This window comes from Argentina silus (assembly GCF_951799395.1).
Source record: "Argentina silus genome assembly, chromosome: 9".
NCBI classification, from domain to species: domain Eukaryota; kingdom Metazoa; phylum Chordata; class Actinopteri; order Argentiniformes; family Argentinidae; genus Argentina; species Argentina silus.
This window is the reverse complement of record NC_139663.1, coordinates 21,340,110-21,360,595: the sequence shown is the minus strand read 5'-3', so window position 1 is coordinate 21,360,595 and position 20,486 is coordinate 21,340,110. Positions and strand designations below refer to the sequence as shown.

At 45.0% G+C, this 20,486-nt stretch overlaps 1 protein-coding gene across 1 annotated transcript; it reads left to right on the top strand.

Moving 5' to 3' along the window:
- Window positions 1-10,075: 10,075 nt before the first annotated feature.
- LOC310809216 (uncharacterized protein) lies at window positions 10,076-19,017 on the top strand. Its single transcript, XM_083676410.1, has 14 exons — window positions 10,076-10,629; window positions 11,205-11,287; window positions 11,401-11,557; window positions 11,678-11,839; window positions 11,958-12,083; window positions 12,199-12,419; window positions 12,913-13,035; window positions 15,243-15,960; window positions 17,224-17,306; window positions 17,517-17,673; window positions 17,903-18,064; window positions 18,305-18,430; window positions 18,554-18,774; window positions 18,914-19,017. The coding sequence occupies exons 1-14, from the start codon at window positions 10,132-10,134 to the stop codon at window positions 19,011-19,013; spliced, it is 2,937 nt and encodes a 978-aa protein (XP_083532536.1). The 5' UTR covers window positions 10,076-10,131; the 3' UTR covers window positions 19,014-19,017.
- The last annotated feature ends 1,469 nt before the right edge of the window (window positions 19,018-20,486 follow it).

The window sequence follows — 20,486 nt, the reverse complement described above, 5'->3', positions numbered from 1 at the left end:
TTCAATGTTGCGAAACATCAATGCATAAGGCTCGGCTAGCAGGTTGAAGAATAGGTACAATAGAGTTTGAAGACACGCCAGGTCTGTGTGGCTGACAGGTGTCTGGCATGGGAAAGATGTTCCACATCAAACACCCTCTCTGTGACATGTCACACCTGTGTCAAATGCAAAACAAAATGAGAGAAAGATTAAACCTGTCTGTTTAGATTCTCTGTGCTTAGACCTACCTCCCTCCCTCTCTCTCTCTCTCTCCCTCTCTCCCTCTCTCCCTCCCTCCCTCTCTCTCTCTCATTTCCTCTCCCGCCCCCTCTCTCTCTCTCTGCACCTGTATACCTGATCATACCTGTGGTTCCGTAGCCAGGACAGTGCTGATGGAGTTATGAATTGGTGGTGAAAAGGAAAAATGCATACCTGGTTGGTTCTCAGCGCTACAGTATCCTAGCTTTCAGGTGTGCAAACTCACACGCTAAAGGTCAGGCCAGAAATCATAAGATTTGAGTAAATGAATTAATGAATATATGAATGAATAAATTAGGTGTATCTCCCTGCCAGTACAATTGTTTGTGTTATAAAACCAACTGGCCAGCCTACAGGTATCTCTAGGCTGTCCAAAAGTTCTGCAACTGGTCTGGATGTGTGTATTAACGTGAATATGTGGACGTGTTGGGTCAAATTGAACCTTGTGCTCTATGCACAAAATCTAGTCAATGAAGGCATCAGGTATTTGATTTGTTTGACGTGCATCAAGCTGTCACTCATTTCAGCTACTGTCTGCAAAGGATTTCACCAGGCTTTCCGGAACAGGTTCCATGTCCCACCTGTATGGCAAGACCCAATATTCACCCAAATTCCATCAAAATTGTCCCAGTGGTGTCTGTTAGTGTTTTGTGGTGGGTGGGAGCAGTCTGGGGGGGCTGTCTGGGGCGGATGAGTGAATTCACCATGCAGGAACATAGGGGAAGCAATGCGAAGCAGCAGAGCATGGAGAAGTCAGGTACAGCATCACACAGATTCCTTCCTTAAAGTTACTGTGAGAAATAATACTGTTTATACTCACTCAATCACTCACGCATGCACACACGCACGCACACACCCACCAGCCCACACACACACGCACACACACACCCACACACACACGCACACACACACCCACACACACACCCACACGCACGCACACACCCACCAGCCCACACACACACGCACACGCACACCCACACACACACCCACGCACACACGCACACACACACACCATTAACTATATTTCACCATATCTCATTAAGACTCACAAGACCTGAACAGTTTTTCCAAGTCACGGCACAAAGCCAGAGACCTCAAATGCAGACGCCACCCAGCCACCCAGCGAAGCCTGTAGACTGAGTACCCAGGAGGCAGCTTGGCGTTCTCTTGGACGGCTGACAGGAATATGACAGGTACAGGCCTGTGAATGAGGAACAGGCGTATGCCCGGAGGAGGACTAGATTCACTTACTGGGAACATAAAAGATTAGAAACTTGGCAGTGTGAGAACGAAAACATTGTTCTCATTTTACTCACCTTACTCATATTACGCACGCAGGTACGCAGGCACACACACACGCACGCACGCACGCACGCACGCACGCACACACTACACTAAACTACACTTAGCTTCAACTGATGCATTGTAGAGTATAATATGTTCACTAAGCAAATAGTAGACAATGCACGTTGCCAAAACCTATAGCCATCTTTACCTTAGTATTTCTAATAGACCAGAATGAGAAATAATCCAATGGGAGTTTTGAACCCTGCATCTAGCATTTTCCTGTTTACAAAAACATTGAATAATTACAGTTTTCTCAAACCCATTGTTAAAATCAAGCTACAATAAAAAATCATGCTGTAGAGTACTCTGAGCTCTCGGTATTGAGGTATTTTTTGCTCTGCTCAGCACTATTTGCTGAATCAAATTGGGGTCCAGAGTGTCTGTGTGTGTGTGTGTGTGTGTGTGTGTGTGTGTGTGTGTGTGTGTGTTCCTCTTCCTCTTGTTTATTGTGCTGTGTGATTTAACAGTGCAGAGCTGTAACTAGTTTCACTACACACAACATTTATGGCATTTAGCAGACGCCTTCATCCAAAGCGACTTACAACAAATACATTTGTTTAAGTAAGTGAATCATCTATCCATCAGTCATCATAAGACAAAGTAATCAATGCTCAGACCAGGGGCCATAGGCGGTCGTAATGCAAGAAGGCTTTTATTAATTATTTTTTAATGGGAGAGAACTTGTACAGGGGGGAAGTGGGGGTGAAGAGGTCTTTAGGAAGGACTGTTAAGAGGTAGCCTGAAGAGATGGGTTTTCAATCGACGGCGGAAGATCGGTACACAACTCTAATCAGAGTAAACACACAACAACAACAACAACAACAACAACAACAACAACAACAACAACATCATTCGGAACCTGTCGGTATTCCAACACCAAACCATTGCATTCTAATAGACTCCAGTTCTGGCAGCCTGTTCTGTCGGAGTGTAAACGTGTCACCTTACTTTACCGCTTCTGTTACATAAAAGGAGGAAGAGGGGTGTTATAGTCCTTATATGGTGAATATCTCACTGTCCCAGCCAGGGCGTGTTGGAACAGAGAGGGAACCAATTCCCTCCGGGCGACATGTCTCTCTATAAGCCCGTGGATTAGCCACCTTCACTCATCATTAGCCTTAGCATGCGTACGCTCTAAAACCATTGAGTTTCGTCAGAGAATGAACAGCACATGCCTATGAGGCTGTTTGGCTGGCCACAGTTTGAGCCAAGTGCTGGACTGAATCACACTTTAGATAATGACTCTCCGTCATCGAATAAGATTTATATCAAGGACCAGGCTTAGGCCTAATCTGTTTAGTATATATCATCTCCTTAACTCACTGACTGCCAAGGAATTCCACCTGGAGTGCCAAGTGTTTTATGTGGTATTTACCCTAGCAATAATACTTTAGCTACAAAATGAAGCATCATCATTCTATACATTTCCGGTGAATAAAGTCACCCTTGGCACTCCGGAATGTTGACAATTTGGGCGACTTTATTCACCCTCGGCACTGAATGAGTTAAAGCAGTTATTGGAAACAGAATAGGCTCACAAGGGTGTTGGAGCACGGAGGACAAAGAGCCAACACTTCCTCAATCCTGTCATTCGAGACGGCAGTTATTAAATGGTCAGACACATTACTATAGTGCCTGGTAGAGGGATCTGAATGGATGGGGTTGGGCAAGAGAGGAGAGTGTGCGAACTGCACATTGTACAGTAAATACTATTCAAATCTATTACAGAACCACAGGAGGGAGGTCAAAGGTACACCTCACCACACAACCTACAGTACCCAGCTGCAGCCGTCTATTACCTCCCCTTCAATGACCAATTGCATAAATATAGACCTAGACTTTGACTTAAGTCGAACTGTTAACTCTTAAGTCAGACTTAGGATAGACGTCTAATTTCCCCTGTTGCATAAAAGTGACTTACACTTGGCTAACCTAAGTCCTTCTGAAGTGCTACTTACCTAGGAAAAGTAAGACACTGAACAGAAAAACAAACACGGCCACCGATAAGTGAATTAGTGTTAGCAATTGAACATTTAACGTAATTATGCAACTAAAACCAAATAGAGCACTGGCAAGTCTTTTCATAAAAGTATAAAGATATTACATATGAGGTTAGCTAGCTATTTTCCAAACTAAATGACCCTCCCATTTAGATTTGTAAAGGCAAACATATTAGCTATTTAGGCACATTTGCTAGCTTGCCATCTATCTGTGCCCTATGTAGCTAGTTGCCACAGTTGCCTATAAACACAATTAGCATATTTGCATGGATATATTTAATTGTGTCATTTGTTGACGTCCCTCACAGAACTACAATTCAATCTAAAGCAAATCTAAATGTTTAGACAGTTATTTTTGAATGACTAGTCAGTTGTTGACATGGCAACATACAATTTAGCCTGGCGGTAGGCAGTTTTTTACTGTAGGTCAGAGTTAATGTTTATGTAACTGGCTAACTGAAATGAGCCTTGTCTTATAACTAAAATAAGACCGGTCGAGGCCCATAGACCAGTCTTAACTATGTTTAGTACATGTAAATGTAAAATGTAATGTAAATATGTTTATGCAACTGGCCCCTGGAGAAAACTAATGTTCTAATGTCTCCCTATTGTTCAATATGCAGCCACATACAGTAGCCCTATACATTAAGTTTAGTATAGTATAGTACAGTTGTAGTCCTGTAGACAGTCTATAGTATAGTACAGTTGTAGTCCTGTAGACAGTCTATAGTATAGTACAGTTGTAGTCCTGCAGACAGTCTATAGTATAGTACAGTTGTAGCCCTGTAGACAGTCTATAGTATAGTACAGTTGTAGCCCTGTAGACAGTCTATAGTATAGTACTTGTTAGTGCATAGGTGAAGTTATGGGTGGTGGTGCTCATTTTGAATGTCCTGTCTTTTGACAAGCCATCATTTCTCACTTAAAAAATATGATAATGAGCAGGGTCAAAGGGCAGGTGAATGAGCAGGGTCAAAGGGCAGGTGAATGAGCAGGGTCAAAGGACAGGTGAATGAGGTATCTGTTCAGTCACAGCTTTTCACTGTCTTGGCGCCCCGGCGGTGGAACGAGCTTCCCACTGCTGTCAGGACTGCAGCGTCATTACCTATCTTCAAACCGGCTACAACTTGTCAAAAATGTAAAAAAAAAAAAAAAAAAAGACTAAAATGTATTGAAAGAGTGTCAAAAGGCAGAGGAGGGTGAATGAGGGGTTGAAAGAGGGGTTGAAAATGTTGATTTATGGTGAGACAATAGAACAAAGCGCAAAGGTGGTGACGGAAAGTCTTAAAGAAAACCGTGCATAGTTACCACACCCAGGGTGTGTGTGTGTTTGTGTGTGTGTGTGTGTGTGTGTGTGTGTGTGTGTGTGTGTGTGTGTGTGTGTGAGGCCCCGGGTTGTTATCTATTTAGTACGTACCAATGGTTTACAACAGAACCACCTCTCTCCTTCTCGAACTCATGCAATAAAATTACATAAAGAGTTTCTGGTTTGCGTTCGCATCATGAACAAGCTAAACACTCACCTCCTTACTGTAACTCCGGCCTATCATGTGGTTCCAAGCTACTGACTGAGCCAAGACGTAAAAACGTGTCAGAACACTATTGCTACTAGAGTGATTTACTACAAAGCTACCGGAGCAGCTTACTCACTACTCAACACAAGAACAGCTGAAGGGACTCGTCTCTGCCCTGGCCTCCCTGGCACAAGACACACAATCTCTCCAAGCCTCTGGGATCAACTTTAAGCCAGAAGCAAAGTGGACGCAAATCCAACCGTAGGTGTGCTGGCAGCATGTGTCGGCGGTAACAGGTGAAATTTGCACCTTACTCGCCTGCGCTCAGGTGGGTGGAGGGGCAGTGTGAGAGGCGTGTTCACGACGACGAGCAGGTCAAGTGCTGTCAGTTGCACAAATTCTGGCCTTGAAAATAAATAGCACTAATATTTCAGACACCCCCCCCTAGCGCCAGGGCCCGTGTTTGCCCACACTTCAAGACGTTAAAGAAGTCTACTGTCCCCCGGCCTCCCTGACACAACACGCTTCACGATCTGTTTTAGTAGAAAGAAGGGTGTGGTAGTAACCAGAATTACTACCGTGACGTCTGAATCTCCCTCTGTCACTGCCAAGACCAGATCTGCAGAGCAGGACACTTCATCAGACTGCTCCTTCAACTGCAACGGTAGTAAACGTGTGACTAATCGCTGTTTTAGTCAGCCCACGCTTTTGAAAGGCCAAAGTGTTTATTAAGCAACAAACAGAGATTAGGCCATGTTCGTGGCCGTGCCATGGTATTTCTCTTTACACAAGTTAATACAGTTTTGATGAAGGAGGAGGAAGAATTGCAGGGAAGCATGTTAGAGTCCACCAGGGGAGGCTGGTGGAGGCAGAAATTGCAGGACGGGCTCAAAGCAATGCATGCTCATTGTAATGCATGGTGAGCCCAACCTCCGATTTCTACCTCCACAAGCCTCCCCTGATTCTATCCTATGATGGGGCTGAGCTAGAGAAATTATATGGAGCCTCCAGGCCTGTATGGCTGTCACTGTCAGGCTAAGCTGGCCCAGACACCTGGTGGCCACACTGTCAGGCTAAGCTAGCTGGCCCAGACACCTGAGCCATACTGGACCTGAACCCAGGCCTGGAGGTCCCCCTGCAGCATCTGACTGTCTCTCTCTCACCAGGGTTTATGACCTCCAAGGTCAGGAGTGTGTACCAGGCTGTCTGGGAGGGGAGGGGGCAGCTAGATATGGATAGGGCAAAGAGCAAGTCCTGGAGAGGGACTGTACAAGAATCAGACACTGTGAACAGTGGGAAGTTCATCAGTGGACGTATTCCCCCTGCACAGCTTTATGGCTATACCTTCTATGTGTCTCAGTGAAGTTAAGGGATCTGGATTTATGATGATGATGACGACGAAGCTGAGGTATCTGTGCTGATGACGATGACGATGATGAAGCTGAGGTATGATGATCGGGGCTGTCGCTCTGTTCTCCCACAGGGCCGCAGGCTCAGCTCAGCAGCAGTTAAACCCCGAGCTCCCTGACCACGCCCTGCTAAAACTCTCCCCAACAGCCCCGAGGCAAATACCTGAACGACTTCTACGTTCTACGGCAACAGCATGTCAGACAGAGCCACGTAGCCTAGCACTTTCTGTATGTGTGTGTCTGTGCACTGTTTCTGTTTTGAGACTTTTGGAATAGGATCCATTGACAGAATAGCACGTGTGGCCTGTGCTCCGGATGTGTCCAGGGGAGGAGAGGTCGGCGTGATGTGGGCTCACTGGTGTGACATCATGTCAATGTTGACCTGACAGGGTTTGAAGATTAAGAGGCAGATTTGTGTCTCTAGAACACCCTGAGTCAGTGGGACACGGAACCCAATAGTGCTGAAAGTCCCTCCTAAAGACTGCTTCATCTTCACTACCCCGCCTGTACTAACCCTAACCCCAACCCTAGAGACCTCTTCACCCCCGCTACCCCCCCTGTACTAACCCTACCCCTAACCCTAACTAATGTGTACATACAGCTCAAAAAAGTTAGATTTGATTTATTTTAATTTCTAGGGTGTAATGTGACAAAAGGTAAAGATTTCACAGGGTATGATGACTTTCTATAGGCACTGTATATTTGCACATAGGAAATTGACTTGGTGAGGTAGGTGAGGTAGGTGATGTAGGTGAGGTAGGTGAGGTAGGTGAGGTAGGTGAGGTAGGTGCATGGGACATAAAAAAAAAAAAAAAGATGCACCCCTGTAAGGTATGATGTACTGCATTATACACCTTTACATAAGCTAGCAGGATGGGAACAGCAACCCTTTCATTATCACACACACACACACACACACACACACACACACACACACACACACACACACACACACACACACACACACACACACACACACACACACACACACAAACACACACACACACACACACACTCTGGGAGCATTGTGAGTGAGTTAAAGTCCACATATGTGACAGGTTAATGGTGGGCTTGCTGGATCTGGTTTTCTGGGTGTGTCACACGAGGTCTCCAGAGCATAAAGATAATAACTCTCTCTCTCCCTCCCCTCCCTCTGCCTCTCCCCTCTCTCTCTCCCCTCTCTCTCTCTCTCTCTCTCTCTCTCTCACTCACCACCCCCCACACTCCCTTCCTACTCTCTCTCTCCCTCCCCTCCCTCTGCCTCTCCCCTCTCTCTCTCCCCTCTCTCTCTCTCTCTCTCTCTCACCCCCCACCCCCCACACTCCCTTCCTACTCTCTCTCTGGCATTACCCCCGGGGCTGCGACACTCAGCACACTGACATCTGCAAAGCGCCGGGACACCAGCCAAGCGATACTGTCAGAAGCTATGGATGGGAAACCGTGTGACATATTCAACAATGACAGCACAACATACGACCCAGCCGTGAATAAATAATTATAATAATAACACTGATGAAAGTCAACGCATTCAAGATGAGGACAATAACATGTTCCATTTTATTTCACTGCACCTATTGTTTAACGTCAAAATGTGGCTGACATCCAGCGGTTGTGTGGAAGCTCTAACGACAGTGGGACAAGCCTTTGTTGTGCAAGAACCGGCCGAACGAACTGTAAAAGGTGTGTTTACTGATAATATTTGGAGAGTGCTGTTAGCGGTAATAAATCAAGAGGGCTGAAAGGGTGAAGCCTCCACGCAGGGCCACTAGTCTAGATGGTTCTGGGGCAAGCATACAATACATACAACTCCTCAAAGGGACCATTCACGTGAAACCACAGACCAGAAAGGTCTAAAACTATACAATCATACAATCAAGTGTTGCAATGCTCTACTGCATCGAGGCCTAGCCGCCCATAACCACTCCATAACGGTTACTGCACAAACCTGTAAGATGACTCCACAGGGCTTATTGTCCTCAAAGGCAGATTTACAGCATACACACATCCCAAGCAATCACACCATCCAGTAACTAGAAACTGAAAGGAGTGCATGGAATTAAGACTTTGTTATGTTATTCGTGTTAGTCCTGTATAAACTGTGATTTCTCTATGCCTTGACTGCAAATGTATTTCCTATTGTCATATTTGTTCTCCTTCGGAATAGCTGAAACCAGGCATCAAATTGGTGTTTATAAATCATGTTTTATGAGTCTTTGTGACAACAGCTTTGGAGATGCGTGTCAGCCTTGCTGCGTGGGCTGCACTGGGAATGAGAACAAGCCTCCAGATACATATCAGGCAGGTTTCATCTAGTCAGACACCTGTAACACCTGGAACTGCATGGCCTGATCTCACTATTCTCATTTAGTTCTGGCTTTGGTAGTACTCTCTCTAATGATTTGAGGCTGCAATATTTAATCCATATTTAATCATAAATCAAAATGCTGTCAGTACCAGAATGATGTGAACAATCCTTTAGGTGGGGAATGAGTTTGCGTCAGGTGGGTACATTTGAACGGATAAGGATTGCAAACCACGTTTGAGGTGTCACACTAAAAATGAGGGTAAAACAAAAACAACCACTTATTCTATCTTGGGCTGTTTTAATCTGGAAAAAAAAAAAAAGAAGCACAATCTTTCTTCACCCACTTAATACTAATGCTCTTTTGTTATCACTGTTTATTCAAGATAAGACATCAGTTTAAGTGTGATCCTGCAAACGCTGAGGCTTGTGTACTGTCAAACACATTGTTTACTTTAGGTGTTGCCATAGCAATCGGGGCAAGTTATGTGTGTTTGCATGGTGGCAGGGGACGGCCTTCTCCAGCCAGGAAACACACACCTGCCACTTGTGATGGTCTTAGTCAACGGTCAAACCAGAGAAAAGTTACTGTTTAACATTCACTTGCTTAATCTACTTATTCCAATAGTTGTTCTTCTCTCCACAAATGTGATTCAAGGTTCAAGATTCAAGATTCTTTATTTGTCACGTGCATACAAGTATACAGTGAAATGCAAAAGTGACAGTGCCACAGAGTAGTGCAACAATAAGTTTTAAAATAGAATAAAATAAAAGTACTAAAAAATATAAACAGTATGAACAGTATAAACAGTATAAACAACAATATAAACAGTATAAACAGTGTGTGAACTGAACTGATGATTATTAAGATGAACTTCCATTTCCTCCAACATAAATGTGTCCCCAGTACATTCAGCAAAGCAGGTTTGCTTGGTCTTGTTCTACTTATTTCCCTGACAGGATTTTGGCAAGCTGAAAACAAATACCATCTCTGATCCCTCTATTCATGTTACTCTGTACAAGAGTTAATGGCTGATCGGACTGTTCTTCACCACACCCATGGTCCATTAACAGAGGCACTCAAGTCAAAGTACGTTTCATGGTATGAATAAAGAAGGCAGGTGAGGTGTCTCCTCCCCCGCCAGGCATGATTTTTTCCCCCTCCCTCCCTCCCTCCCTACCTCCCTACCTCCCTCCCTCCCTCCCTCCCCCCCCCCCTCCCCCCCTCCCAATGAAGCTGTATAAAGCAACAAGGAGTTCTCCTCTCTTCACTCTCTCTTCTCCTCTCCAGCCAGAGCAGTAAGACAGCACCCTCCGTCGCCATGGCCTCATTGTCTTATAACCGAAGCTTCAAGTCCTCTGGGGGATCCATGAGGGGATCCTCAGGCTCTTCCCGCATGTCCATTGGTGGAGGTGGCATGTCCATTGGTGGAGGTGGCATGTCCATTGGTGGAGGTGGCATGTCCCTTGGCGGAGGCGGTGCCATCAGCTCCATGAGGGCCGGCAGCGTGTACGGGGGTGCAGGTGGCTTCGGGACTCGTATCTCCAGCTCCAGTGCATCCAGGTCCTTCTCTGCTGGTGGCGGTGGCGGTGGCGGCGGCTTCAACCTCGCCGATGGCATCGACGCATCAATCAATGAGAAGGCCACCATGATTAACCTGAACGACCGTCTGGCCATCTACCTGGAGAAGGTGCGCTGCCTGGAGACAGCCAACGGTGAGCTGGAGCTGAAGATCCGCCAGTTCCTGGAGGCCAAGACCTCCCCCTCTGCTCGCGACTACAGCGGCTTCTCTGTCACAATCAGCGAACTCCAAGCCAAGGTATGTGAACTTGTTTAAAGTTACAATATTTCGCTTGTTATATAATAATGTTGATATAACAGTAATCCTATTATATCAACAGATCAGGAGTTGATCTTGCTCTACAACTCACTGAAGATGCATAGTCCTACACCACACATTCAAAGTGTATCAAAATGATGACTGAGGGTTTGAATGAGGCAATAATAGGATGCACAGTATGTAGCCAGAGCAAATCCAGAGAGGGTGAGAAAGGGGGAAAAGCTCCAGATGCAACATGAGCATGAGTTCCATGAACTTGCTGAACACTGTAAATGCCAAGTGTAATCTGTGTCCCCAGGGTTTCCATTCTCCACTCCACTGACAGTCCCCTTATCTTACCAACCCTAACAACACCCATTATTCTCAGTTGAAAGTTATCTCAAAAAACTTGAAACCCCTCTTACGAGAGGTCTACTCAACATTAAAATACTGATTGTCAGCTGTCTGTATCTATATCTGTTATTCTGTTGACTTTAGCCATGTTTTAACCATGTTGTGTCTCATATGATGAAACATGTCAACTGACTGCTCTTTTGCTTCATCTTCTCTTCCAGATCCTGGACGCCACCCGCATGAACGGTGGAATCTACCTCAGCATCGACAACGCCAAGCTGGCAGCTGACGACTTCAGGGTCAAGTGAGTGACACTTGCACATGTCCCACCAAGTCATAACTATCTTGACTAGATGAATCTATTGTCTAATCAATAACAGATTCTCTAGATTCCTAAGCTGTTTTAATGTTGACCAGGTATGAGAGCGAGCTGGCCATGAGGCAGTCTGTGGAGGCTGACATCGCCGGGCTGAGGAGGGTGCTGGATGAGCTGACCATGGCCAGATCTGACCTGGAGATGCAGATTGAGGGTCTGAGAGAGGAGCTGATCTTCCTCAAGAAGAACCACGAGGAGGTGGGTCTGAGTAACACCGCTATTTGGCTGATGCATAGACTTTAGCTCAGCAGGCTAACACTTAATGTGTAGTGCAATACATGAGGTATAAGCTGACCCAGCTTGTCCCTGTGTGTCCAGGAGCTGCTGGCCATGCGTGCCCATATGACCGGTCAAGTCAGTGTGGAGGTGGATGCTGCACCACAGGAAGACCTCACCAAGGTCATGTCTGAAATCAGAGAACACTACGAGGCCGTCGCTGCCAAGAACCGCAGAGACCTGGAGGGATGGTTCGCATCTAAGGTAATGACATTTGTGTTATTTAGTTAATACATTCCTGGACAACATAGGCCGGCTTATAGATGCCCCATCAGTTGAATGGTTGAAGTAAAGTAAATGTTTTGGTTGCTGTTGTCCACAGACCGAGTCACTGAACAAGGAAGTCACCATCAGCACAGAAGTTCTGACGACGTCCAGATCTGAAATCACAGAAGTCAAACGCACGCTGCAGAGTCTTGAAATCGAACTGCAATCCCAACTGAGCATGGTAAGACCTTCCAGAGACCCCTACACACCTCACAACTTCTACTCTCTCCATTGCTGTCCTCGATTGTTTTTGAGTGTCTCAGCTGATTCTTTGGCTCTTCATTTCTCTCCTGTAGAAAGCGTCCCTAGAAAGCACCCTCGCAGAGACACAGAACCGCTACTCCATGCAGCTGTCAAGTTTCCAGATGCAGGTGAGCAGCATGGAGGAGCAGCTGGTGCAGCTCAGGGCCGACCTGGAGCGCCAGGGCAGCGAGTACAGGATGCTGCTGGACATCAAGACCCGCCTGGAGATGGAGATCGCTGAGTACAGGAGGCTGCTCGACGGAGAGGCTTCCAGGTGAGATTCGAATCTCCTGTTTCATGTGTCTCAAATGACACACTATAAAAAAAACTGAGCTGAAAAGCTGCAGATACAATAATACTTCAGGAGGAATTTCAAGTTAAAATACAGTCCAAAACTCCTTTACATACACAGTCCAAAACTCCTTTACACACAGTCCAAAACTCCTTTACATACAGTCCAAAACTCCTTTACACACAGTCCAAAACTCCTTTACACACAGTCCAAAACTGTGCTTAAAGTGATGAAGCCTGGGGCGCTCAAGTGGCGTAGCACACTAAGGCGTATACCATATCATCACAAGGTCCCTGGTTCAATTCCGGCCATCAACATATCCTGCATGTCGTCCCTCCTCTCTCTCACCCATCCTTCCTGTCAGTCTCTACTATCTCTATCCCAATAAAGCAAAAATGCCCTAAAAACATATTTAAAAAAAAAAAAAAAAAATAAAGTGATGAAGCCTAACTACGTTGTTTATTTGCCCCAACAGCTTGTCAACCTCATCCTCCAGCAGCAGCACCACCACAACACGCAAGGTGGTGACCATCGTGGAGGAGGTGGTGGATGGCAGGGTCGTGAGCTCGAGCACCGCGTCCGTCAGCTCGGGCATCTGAGGAACATCGCCATCGAGGGTCCTCACAACCCAGAACACCGTCACTCTGACCCCTGCTGTCATCCTTTCTCGGAGAGATTGAACAATAAAGTGTTTTGACGTGTTGAAACTAAGTTTTTGTATCTTGGTCTTCTGTACCTTATCAAAAGCATCGTCTATCAATCACCACAGACCACTCCTTTAGACATCACCTGTATGGCTCAAATCAAGTAAATGTTTATATTTTTTTACATTTAGCAGACGCCTTTATCCAAAGCGACTAACAACATGTACATTTATCTAAAACAAGTGAATCATCTATATATCAGTCCTCATAAGAAAAACTAATCTATGCTAGGACCAGGGGCCATTGGCATTCACAATGCTAGAAGAAGGAAGCATTTTCTTTTTATTATTGTTATTTTCAGTAGAGAAACTGTACCGGGGGGTAGTGGAGATGAAGAGGTCTTTAGGAGGGACAGTCAAGACATAGCCTGAAGAGATGGGTCTTCAGTCTACGGCGGAAGATAGGTAGTTAATGTCATGTTTCACACTGACATTTGTAAGACAGAAGAACTGAAGCTGTTTATCGCTTTGTTGTTGTCTGAATCCCCTTTAAGATTATTCGGAAAAGCGCAAACGACATGTCAAAGACAGATTCAATATGGAAAGTAATGATTAATTTCTTATACAGAATAGAGAGCAACCATTGTCTGAAAATAGCCTCCATGTTTGAGAGAGAACAGAGTACTGATATCCTTCAAACACAAACTAGTTAGGTTGAGCCCTTTGTACCCAATGAAACTCTCACCTCAGGTGATAAAAGGACATCAATGCCTAGACACACGCTGTAAAAAACAGATAAGCCCCACACTGTACCTAACCCTGACCCTAACCCTAACCCTAACCCCACACTGTACCTAACCCTGACCCTAACCCTAACCCTAACCCCACACTGTACCTAACCCTAACCCTAACTCTAACCCTAACCCCACACTGTACCTAACCCTAACCCTAACCCCACACTGTACTTAACCCTAACCCTAACCCTAACCCCACATTGTACCTAACCCTAACCCTAACCCTAACCCCACACTGTACCTAACCCTAACCCTAACCCTAACCCTAACCCTATGCAAGTAAAACAAATAATATAACCATAGCAACCAGTTGTAAAGTCTAATTACTGTGCCTTTGTAGATTTCACTGTTGCCTACTGTCCCTGTAACCCAAGATTCAAGATTCAAGTTTCTTTATTTGTCACGTGCATACAAGTATACAGTGAAATGCAAAAGTGACAGTGCCACAGAGTAGTGCAACAATAAGTTTTAAAATAGAATAAAATAAAATAAAATAGAAGTATTAAAAAATATAAACAGTATGAACAGTATAAACAGTATAAACAATATAAACAGTATAAACAGTATAAACGGCCACTGGGCCATTTGAGGGGTGTGGACATTGAAGGGCAAATATTGATTTTGTTTCTCCATGCAGTCATTTGATACTAACACAACACTCATTTCGTCAGTGGATCTTCTTATCTAATCCCCTCCAAAAACAATTGGATCTTGTCCGGGTCTCATATTAACTACACTACGTATGTATGACCAAACAGGTTTGAACCAGGGTCTCATATTAACTACACTACGTATGTATGACCAAACAGGTTTGAACCAGGGTCTCAACCTGCTACTGATCAATCACACAACGTCTTGGCAAAACATGATGACATTAAGCAAACCTGGGTATGTAAACACAATATGGACAAAATATAGACGTAGACAAATCCCAAATTCCAGGGAGAATTCCTTTCTCTCTCGTGGGTTTGAATACAAGATAAGGCACATAGAGTGTGAAAAGAAGTGCTTGCTGTTTGAGGTTTGGTGGTCTCAAAGAAAATAACATTTTGTGAGCTCAACACAAAACAATGGCTTGGAAAAGCACCAAAGAAAGCAGCATTGGTTTGTGATTGCTGTGACTTGTTCTCTTCTAGACAATAAGACAGAGAAATGAGCTTTCGGGCAGGTAGAGGCAGGCACAGCAGGCAGACAGAGGAATTCAGCCATGGTAGAGGGAAGTCGGATGGGGTCTTTTCACCAGCATCCACCTAAAAACGGACTAAAATTGACTAAATTATTAACTAAAATAACTGGATGGACAAGATACTTTTCGGTGTCACGTAAAACAAAGGTAACTGACATTTAGCAATCAGTTTAACCATCAAGGATACACACACAAACACACACACACACACACACACACACACACACACACACTCACTCACTAGCAATGTCATTGTGCAACTGCGGTGTTATGAATTCCATTGTTTTAACTTCAGCTCGCAGACATATTTCGACATGCGTTTATTTTTTCCCAGAAACATTGCCTAGAGGCTGTTGGGGCCGGAACTCTCACCTGGGTAGAGCCCCTGTCCCCTCCTTCATTGTTTGCCATAAAAGGAGCCATGTACAAACCTCCCTCCACTCAGTCCTCTCCAGCCAGAGCAGACAGCAGACCTCCATCATGACCTCCTACTCCAGCAGCAGCTTCCTGTCCTCTGGTGGATCCATCAGGAGCGGCCCAACGGGAGGAGGCCGCATATCCATGTTTAACGGAGGCCACATCAGCGCCAGGAGGGCCGGCAGCGTGTACGGGGGTGCAGGAGGCTCCGGGGTGCGCATCTCCAGCGCCTCCAACACCTTCTCTGCCAGAGGCGGAGGCGGCTTCCACCTGGCTGATGCTTGTGATGACTCTTCCAACAAGCAGGCCCACATGCAGAACCTTAACGACCGTCTGGCCACCTACCTGGACAAGGTGCGCTCTCTGGAGAAGGCCAACACTGACCTGGAGCTGAATATCCGCCAGTTCCTGGAGAGCAAGACCAAGGTAGAATATCACGACAGCACGGCCTTCAACGTCATCATCAGCGGCCTCCAGGACCAGGTAAGTCCACTGTTCTAGACTGGGATGTTGTTGAATAAACACTGTGTATGAACACGTCACCTGGACATGATGTAGACATACACGTATGTGATATTTAGTCAAAGAGGATTCAAAAAACGATTTCAGAAAAACAAGTTTTGCCGGGTCCATTCAATGGGTCACAGCACAGTTCTTGATTTCTCTTCAAGGGCGTGGCAGTTGAGAAAGATGGCGGATAAACGGAGTGGTTCTTTTGTTAGGAGTTTTGCATTGTTCCGTCTGAGCTCTCACAGAGCCACACCCAAAGCTAGGCTCCCCTGAGGCACGAAGGAAAAGAGAGTGGCCTGTATGAGCCCTTTGGAAGGCTTCCATTTTAACTTCAGGAAATCAATATTATGTTCACTTTACCTGACGTTTTTTTTGTTCTACTTTCACTAAATAAAAGACAGTGAATAAACAAGCTAATAAGAATAAAAACTAACCTCTGGAGTCACTGATCAGAGCAACCATACAAGTCAATCCCGTTAAGTTTGAAATCTGATCCCGTCTTGTTGAATAGCCATTGTGCTCTCAGCTGTCTTTTATTTAATTGTGTAGCTCTCTCTGCGCTCTTGCTCATCCTCCATCTCTCGAGAACCACACCCACGACACAATGGCAAACAACAATGGCAAACAACAATGGCAAACAACAATGGCAAACAACAATGGCAAACAACAATGGCAAACAACAATGACAAACAACAATGGCAAACAACAATGGCAAACAACAATGACAAACAACAATGACAAACAACAATGGCAAACAAGATTCAAGACTCAAGATTCTTTATTTGTCACGTGCATAATACAAGTATACAGTGAAATGCAGAAGTGACAGTGCCACAGAGTAGTGCAACAATAAGTTTTAAAATAGAATAAAATAAAATAAAATAGAAGTACTAAAAAATATAAACAGTATGAACAGTATAAACAGTATAAACAATATAAACAGTATAAACAGTGTGTGAACTGAACTGATGATTATTAAGATGAACTTCCATTTCCTCCAACATAAATGTGTCCCCAGTACATTCAGCAAAGCAGGTTTGCTTGGTCTTGTTCTACTTATTTTCCTGACAGGATTTTGGCAAGCTGAAAACAAATACCATCTCTGATCCCTGTATTCACACCCACGACACAATGGCCAAACAACAATGACAAACAACAAAGCCAGTCTACAAAGCACTTGATATGGGAAATCGTATCTCCGCCCACACATCTGATATCCCTCTGTGCCCTTTGCAGATCCAGGGTGCCACCCGTACCAATGGAGGACTCTACCTGGCAATTGACAACTCTAAGCTGGCGGCAGATGACTTCAAAGTCAAGTAAGTGTGAGAGTAAACTTAGCACTGTAGCTACTGATACCACAGCATTTATAACAAGGCCTACCACTATGCAATTAAATACTTTTTAAGGCAATTTCACCTTGTTCTGTATGTACAAACAGTATTGTCTACATGTAACCAGTAAAATCAATCAGTAATTGGGTCAATAGTTAGTGAAAAACACCTCCCTGATGCTATGACGTTGAACAGGTTTGAGAACGAGCTGGCCTTGAGGCAGTCTGTGGAGGCTGACATCGCCGGGCTGAGGAGGGTGCTGGATGAGCTGACCATGGGAAGATCTGACCTGGAGATGGAGATCGAGAGTCTGAGGGAGGAGCTGATCCACCTCAGGAAGAACCACGAGGAGGTGGGTTGGAGATGACAGACGACCCAGTATGGGGAATAGAGTGGTTGTCATGATCAAATATTCGGACATGTGATGAGGCGCCAGTTGTCACTTCACGCTTCGTGCGGGCTTCATGCTAGTCATACCAGATTACGAGTTCGGCTGATGACTTTAGCTCAGCAGGCTAACACTTAATGTGTAGTGCAATACATGGCTTTTAAGCTGACCCAGCTTGTCCCTGTGTGTCCAGGAGCTGCTGGCCATGCGAACCCAGATGGGAGGCCAGGTAAACGTGGAGGTGGACGCTGCGCCTCAGGAAGACCTCACCAAGGTCATGTCTGAGATCCGTGACCACTACGAGGCCGTCGCTAACAAGAACCGCAAGGATCTGGAGGTCTGGTTCCAGGCCAAGGTAATGCAGTGACACGTTTTCTGGTGGTATTTGGTGTATCTGGATATTAAAGGCACAATCTGGGATTCAAACAACAACAAAGTGGTCTCCCTGCCACATTTCCCTGCAGGCATTTCTAAGTTATATTCTTTAAGGATCAATGGTTAATGTCATCCAATTTCATTTTAAAAGTGAACAAAAGTATGTACCAATCCCAAATTGGCCCGTTAAAGTTACAAATAATATCGCTATTATTTACAGTCAGATGATCTGAATAAGGAAGTTGCTGTCAGCACCGAGACGCTCTCATCATCCCGCTCCGAAGTCACTGAGGTTAAACGCACCCTGCAGAGTCTTGAAATCGAACTCCAATCCCAAATCAGCATGGTGAGAACAAAGTGGAACACTTGCTTTCTACTACATTTACAATGAGGAGGACTAACATAACTATAACCAGTCATCTCCCTAGCCTACACCCCCAACTCACTTTGTCTCATTCCTGTCCTATAGAAAGGATCCCTGGAGGGCACCCTGGCTGAAACACAGAACAGGTATGGCATGGCTCTGTCCGGCTACCAGAGGCAGGTGAGCGGCTTGGAGGACCAGCTTGCTCAGCTCCGTGCAAACTTGCAGGATCAGCGTCAAGAGTACCAGATTCTGCTGGACATGAAGACCAGGCTGGAGATGGAGATTGCTGAGTACAGGAGGCTGCTCGACGGAGAGCTTTCCAGGTGACACACAAATCCTCCCTGAGTATCACAGAAATCAATGGCAAAGAAAACTATGTTTGCTTTTAATCATAGATTGTTTGCCAAACAGAGCTGAGAGAACAAGTAACTTAACGCCATTGTTTTCTCTGTGTCTCTGCAGTCCCTCCCCCACCACCACCACCACCACCACCAGACGCAAGATCGTGACCATCGTGCAGGAGCTTGTGGACGATGACTTGGTGAGCGAGGAGATCCAGTGATAAACATCAGTACCCGGGGACGTCACAGCACAGACCTCCACCTCTCGGACTCTAACCCTAACCCTAACCCTGCTGTCTCCACCTCTCAGACTCTAATCCTAACCCTAACCCTGCTGTCTCCACCTCTCGGACTCTAACCCTAACCCTAACCCTGCTGTCTCCACCTCTCGGACTCCTGCTGTCAACCGTTTTCAGAGAGATCAAGAAATAAAAGTGAACTGAGCAGTTAAAACTGTATTCCATTGTATTTTCCTTTTTATGCACTCTCCTGCTCCGTATAAGGAAGTGACCATTGAGCAAGAGGTGGTCATTGCTAAGGTGATGATCTAACCACTTAGGCCTGCATAATTAGGCAACAGTCTAGCCTATGAGTACACAAGCTAGCCCTACAACATGCCCATAACAGGGCTCTGATGGAAAAGACTGCCCAAAATGTAGCCCCATGTAATGTCTACACAAAAGCCTTTGATATCAAGCATTGTGAGCAATGGTCGTTTTGCATTCTGTGAGGATGTGATTAGAAGAGGAAAATCGGGCCTACAGTCTCTAGAATCCTTGTGTTTGTCATTCACATGTAACACATAGCCTCGGCCTATGATGGTGATTGAGATGAGAACACAGCAACTTTCCATTAAAGACACTTCCCATCTAGAACATAAACATTTCACTGCCTCTTTTGAGTCAAATTACATGTCATTTCCTGACCATTCTCAGTTGGTCACTAGCCTAGGCCTACGTGCACACAGCACCCCCTGGTGGAGAGACCAGAGCACCTCCAGAGTAAGACAGCCATCTGAGGAGATCTCTGAGCACTTTCACAACAATGCATTTACTGAACCTGTCAACAACCATCCAACTGTACCATGAATGAAGTTGGTCATCTTCACATGAACATATTTTACCCTGAACATTTTGAAGAACAGAAGTTTTAGAAAAACTCATTACTTTGTGTATGCCAAGCAGCAATAATTGACACTTTAAAATCATACACTAAATAGCCTAGCCTATATCCTAATAGTGCTCACTATACCAGACAGTTAGACCTAGGCAGAACAGGCAGACTAGTCAAAGTTTCCTTAAAGGGGCAATCTGGGACTCAAACAATAAACAACAAAGCAATACATTAAACAACAAGGACTGACTTCCATGTGATCAAAATGATAATTCTAACCATGTTTTGAAGCTAAAGTATGTGTTTACTTTGACATTGTTTACAAACAATGGAGTAAAACAAGCTTATGTTTTGTGTTCTGATGGGGTAAGACAGTTGAACTAAGCTAATGAGGCATTTATAAGTAATATTCCGAACTAGAAAAAGTTCCTGAAGAAACTTTGTGGGCTTGCAAAGTTTTATTTTGGCAGTTGATAAACTTAAAAGATGGTTTTGACTACAGATAGTCCAATAGATGGATAGATGAATAGATACTAGAGAGAGAGAGGAAGAGAGAGAGAGAGAGAGAGAGAGAGAGAGAG

Excerpts from the sequence above, each read along its gene's own strand:
- LOC310809216 (XM_083676410.1), top strand. The coding sequence starts at position 10,132 with ATGGCCTCATTGTCTTATAACCGAAGCTTCAAGTCCTCTGGGGGATCC. Across the intron at positions 17,674-17,902 it reads TCAGGAAGAACCACGAGGAG|GAGCTGCTGGCCATGCGAAC; the intron begins GTGGGTTGGAGA and ends CTGTGTGTCCAG. Across the intron at positions 18,065-18,304 it reads AGGTCTGGTTCCAGGCCAAG|TCAGATGATCTGAATAAGGA; the intron begins GTAATGCAGTGA and ends TATTATTTACAG.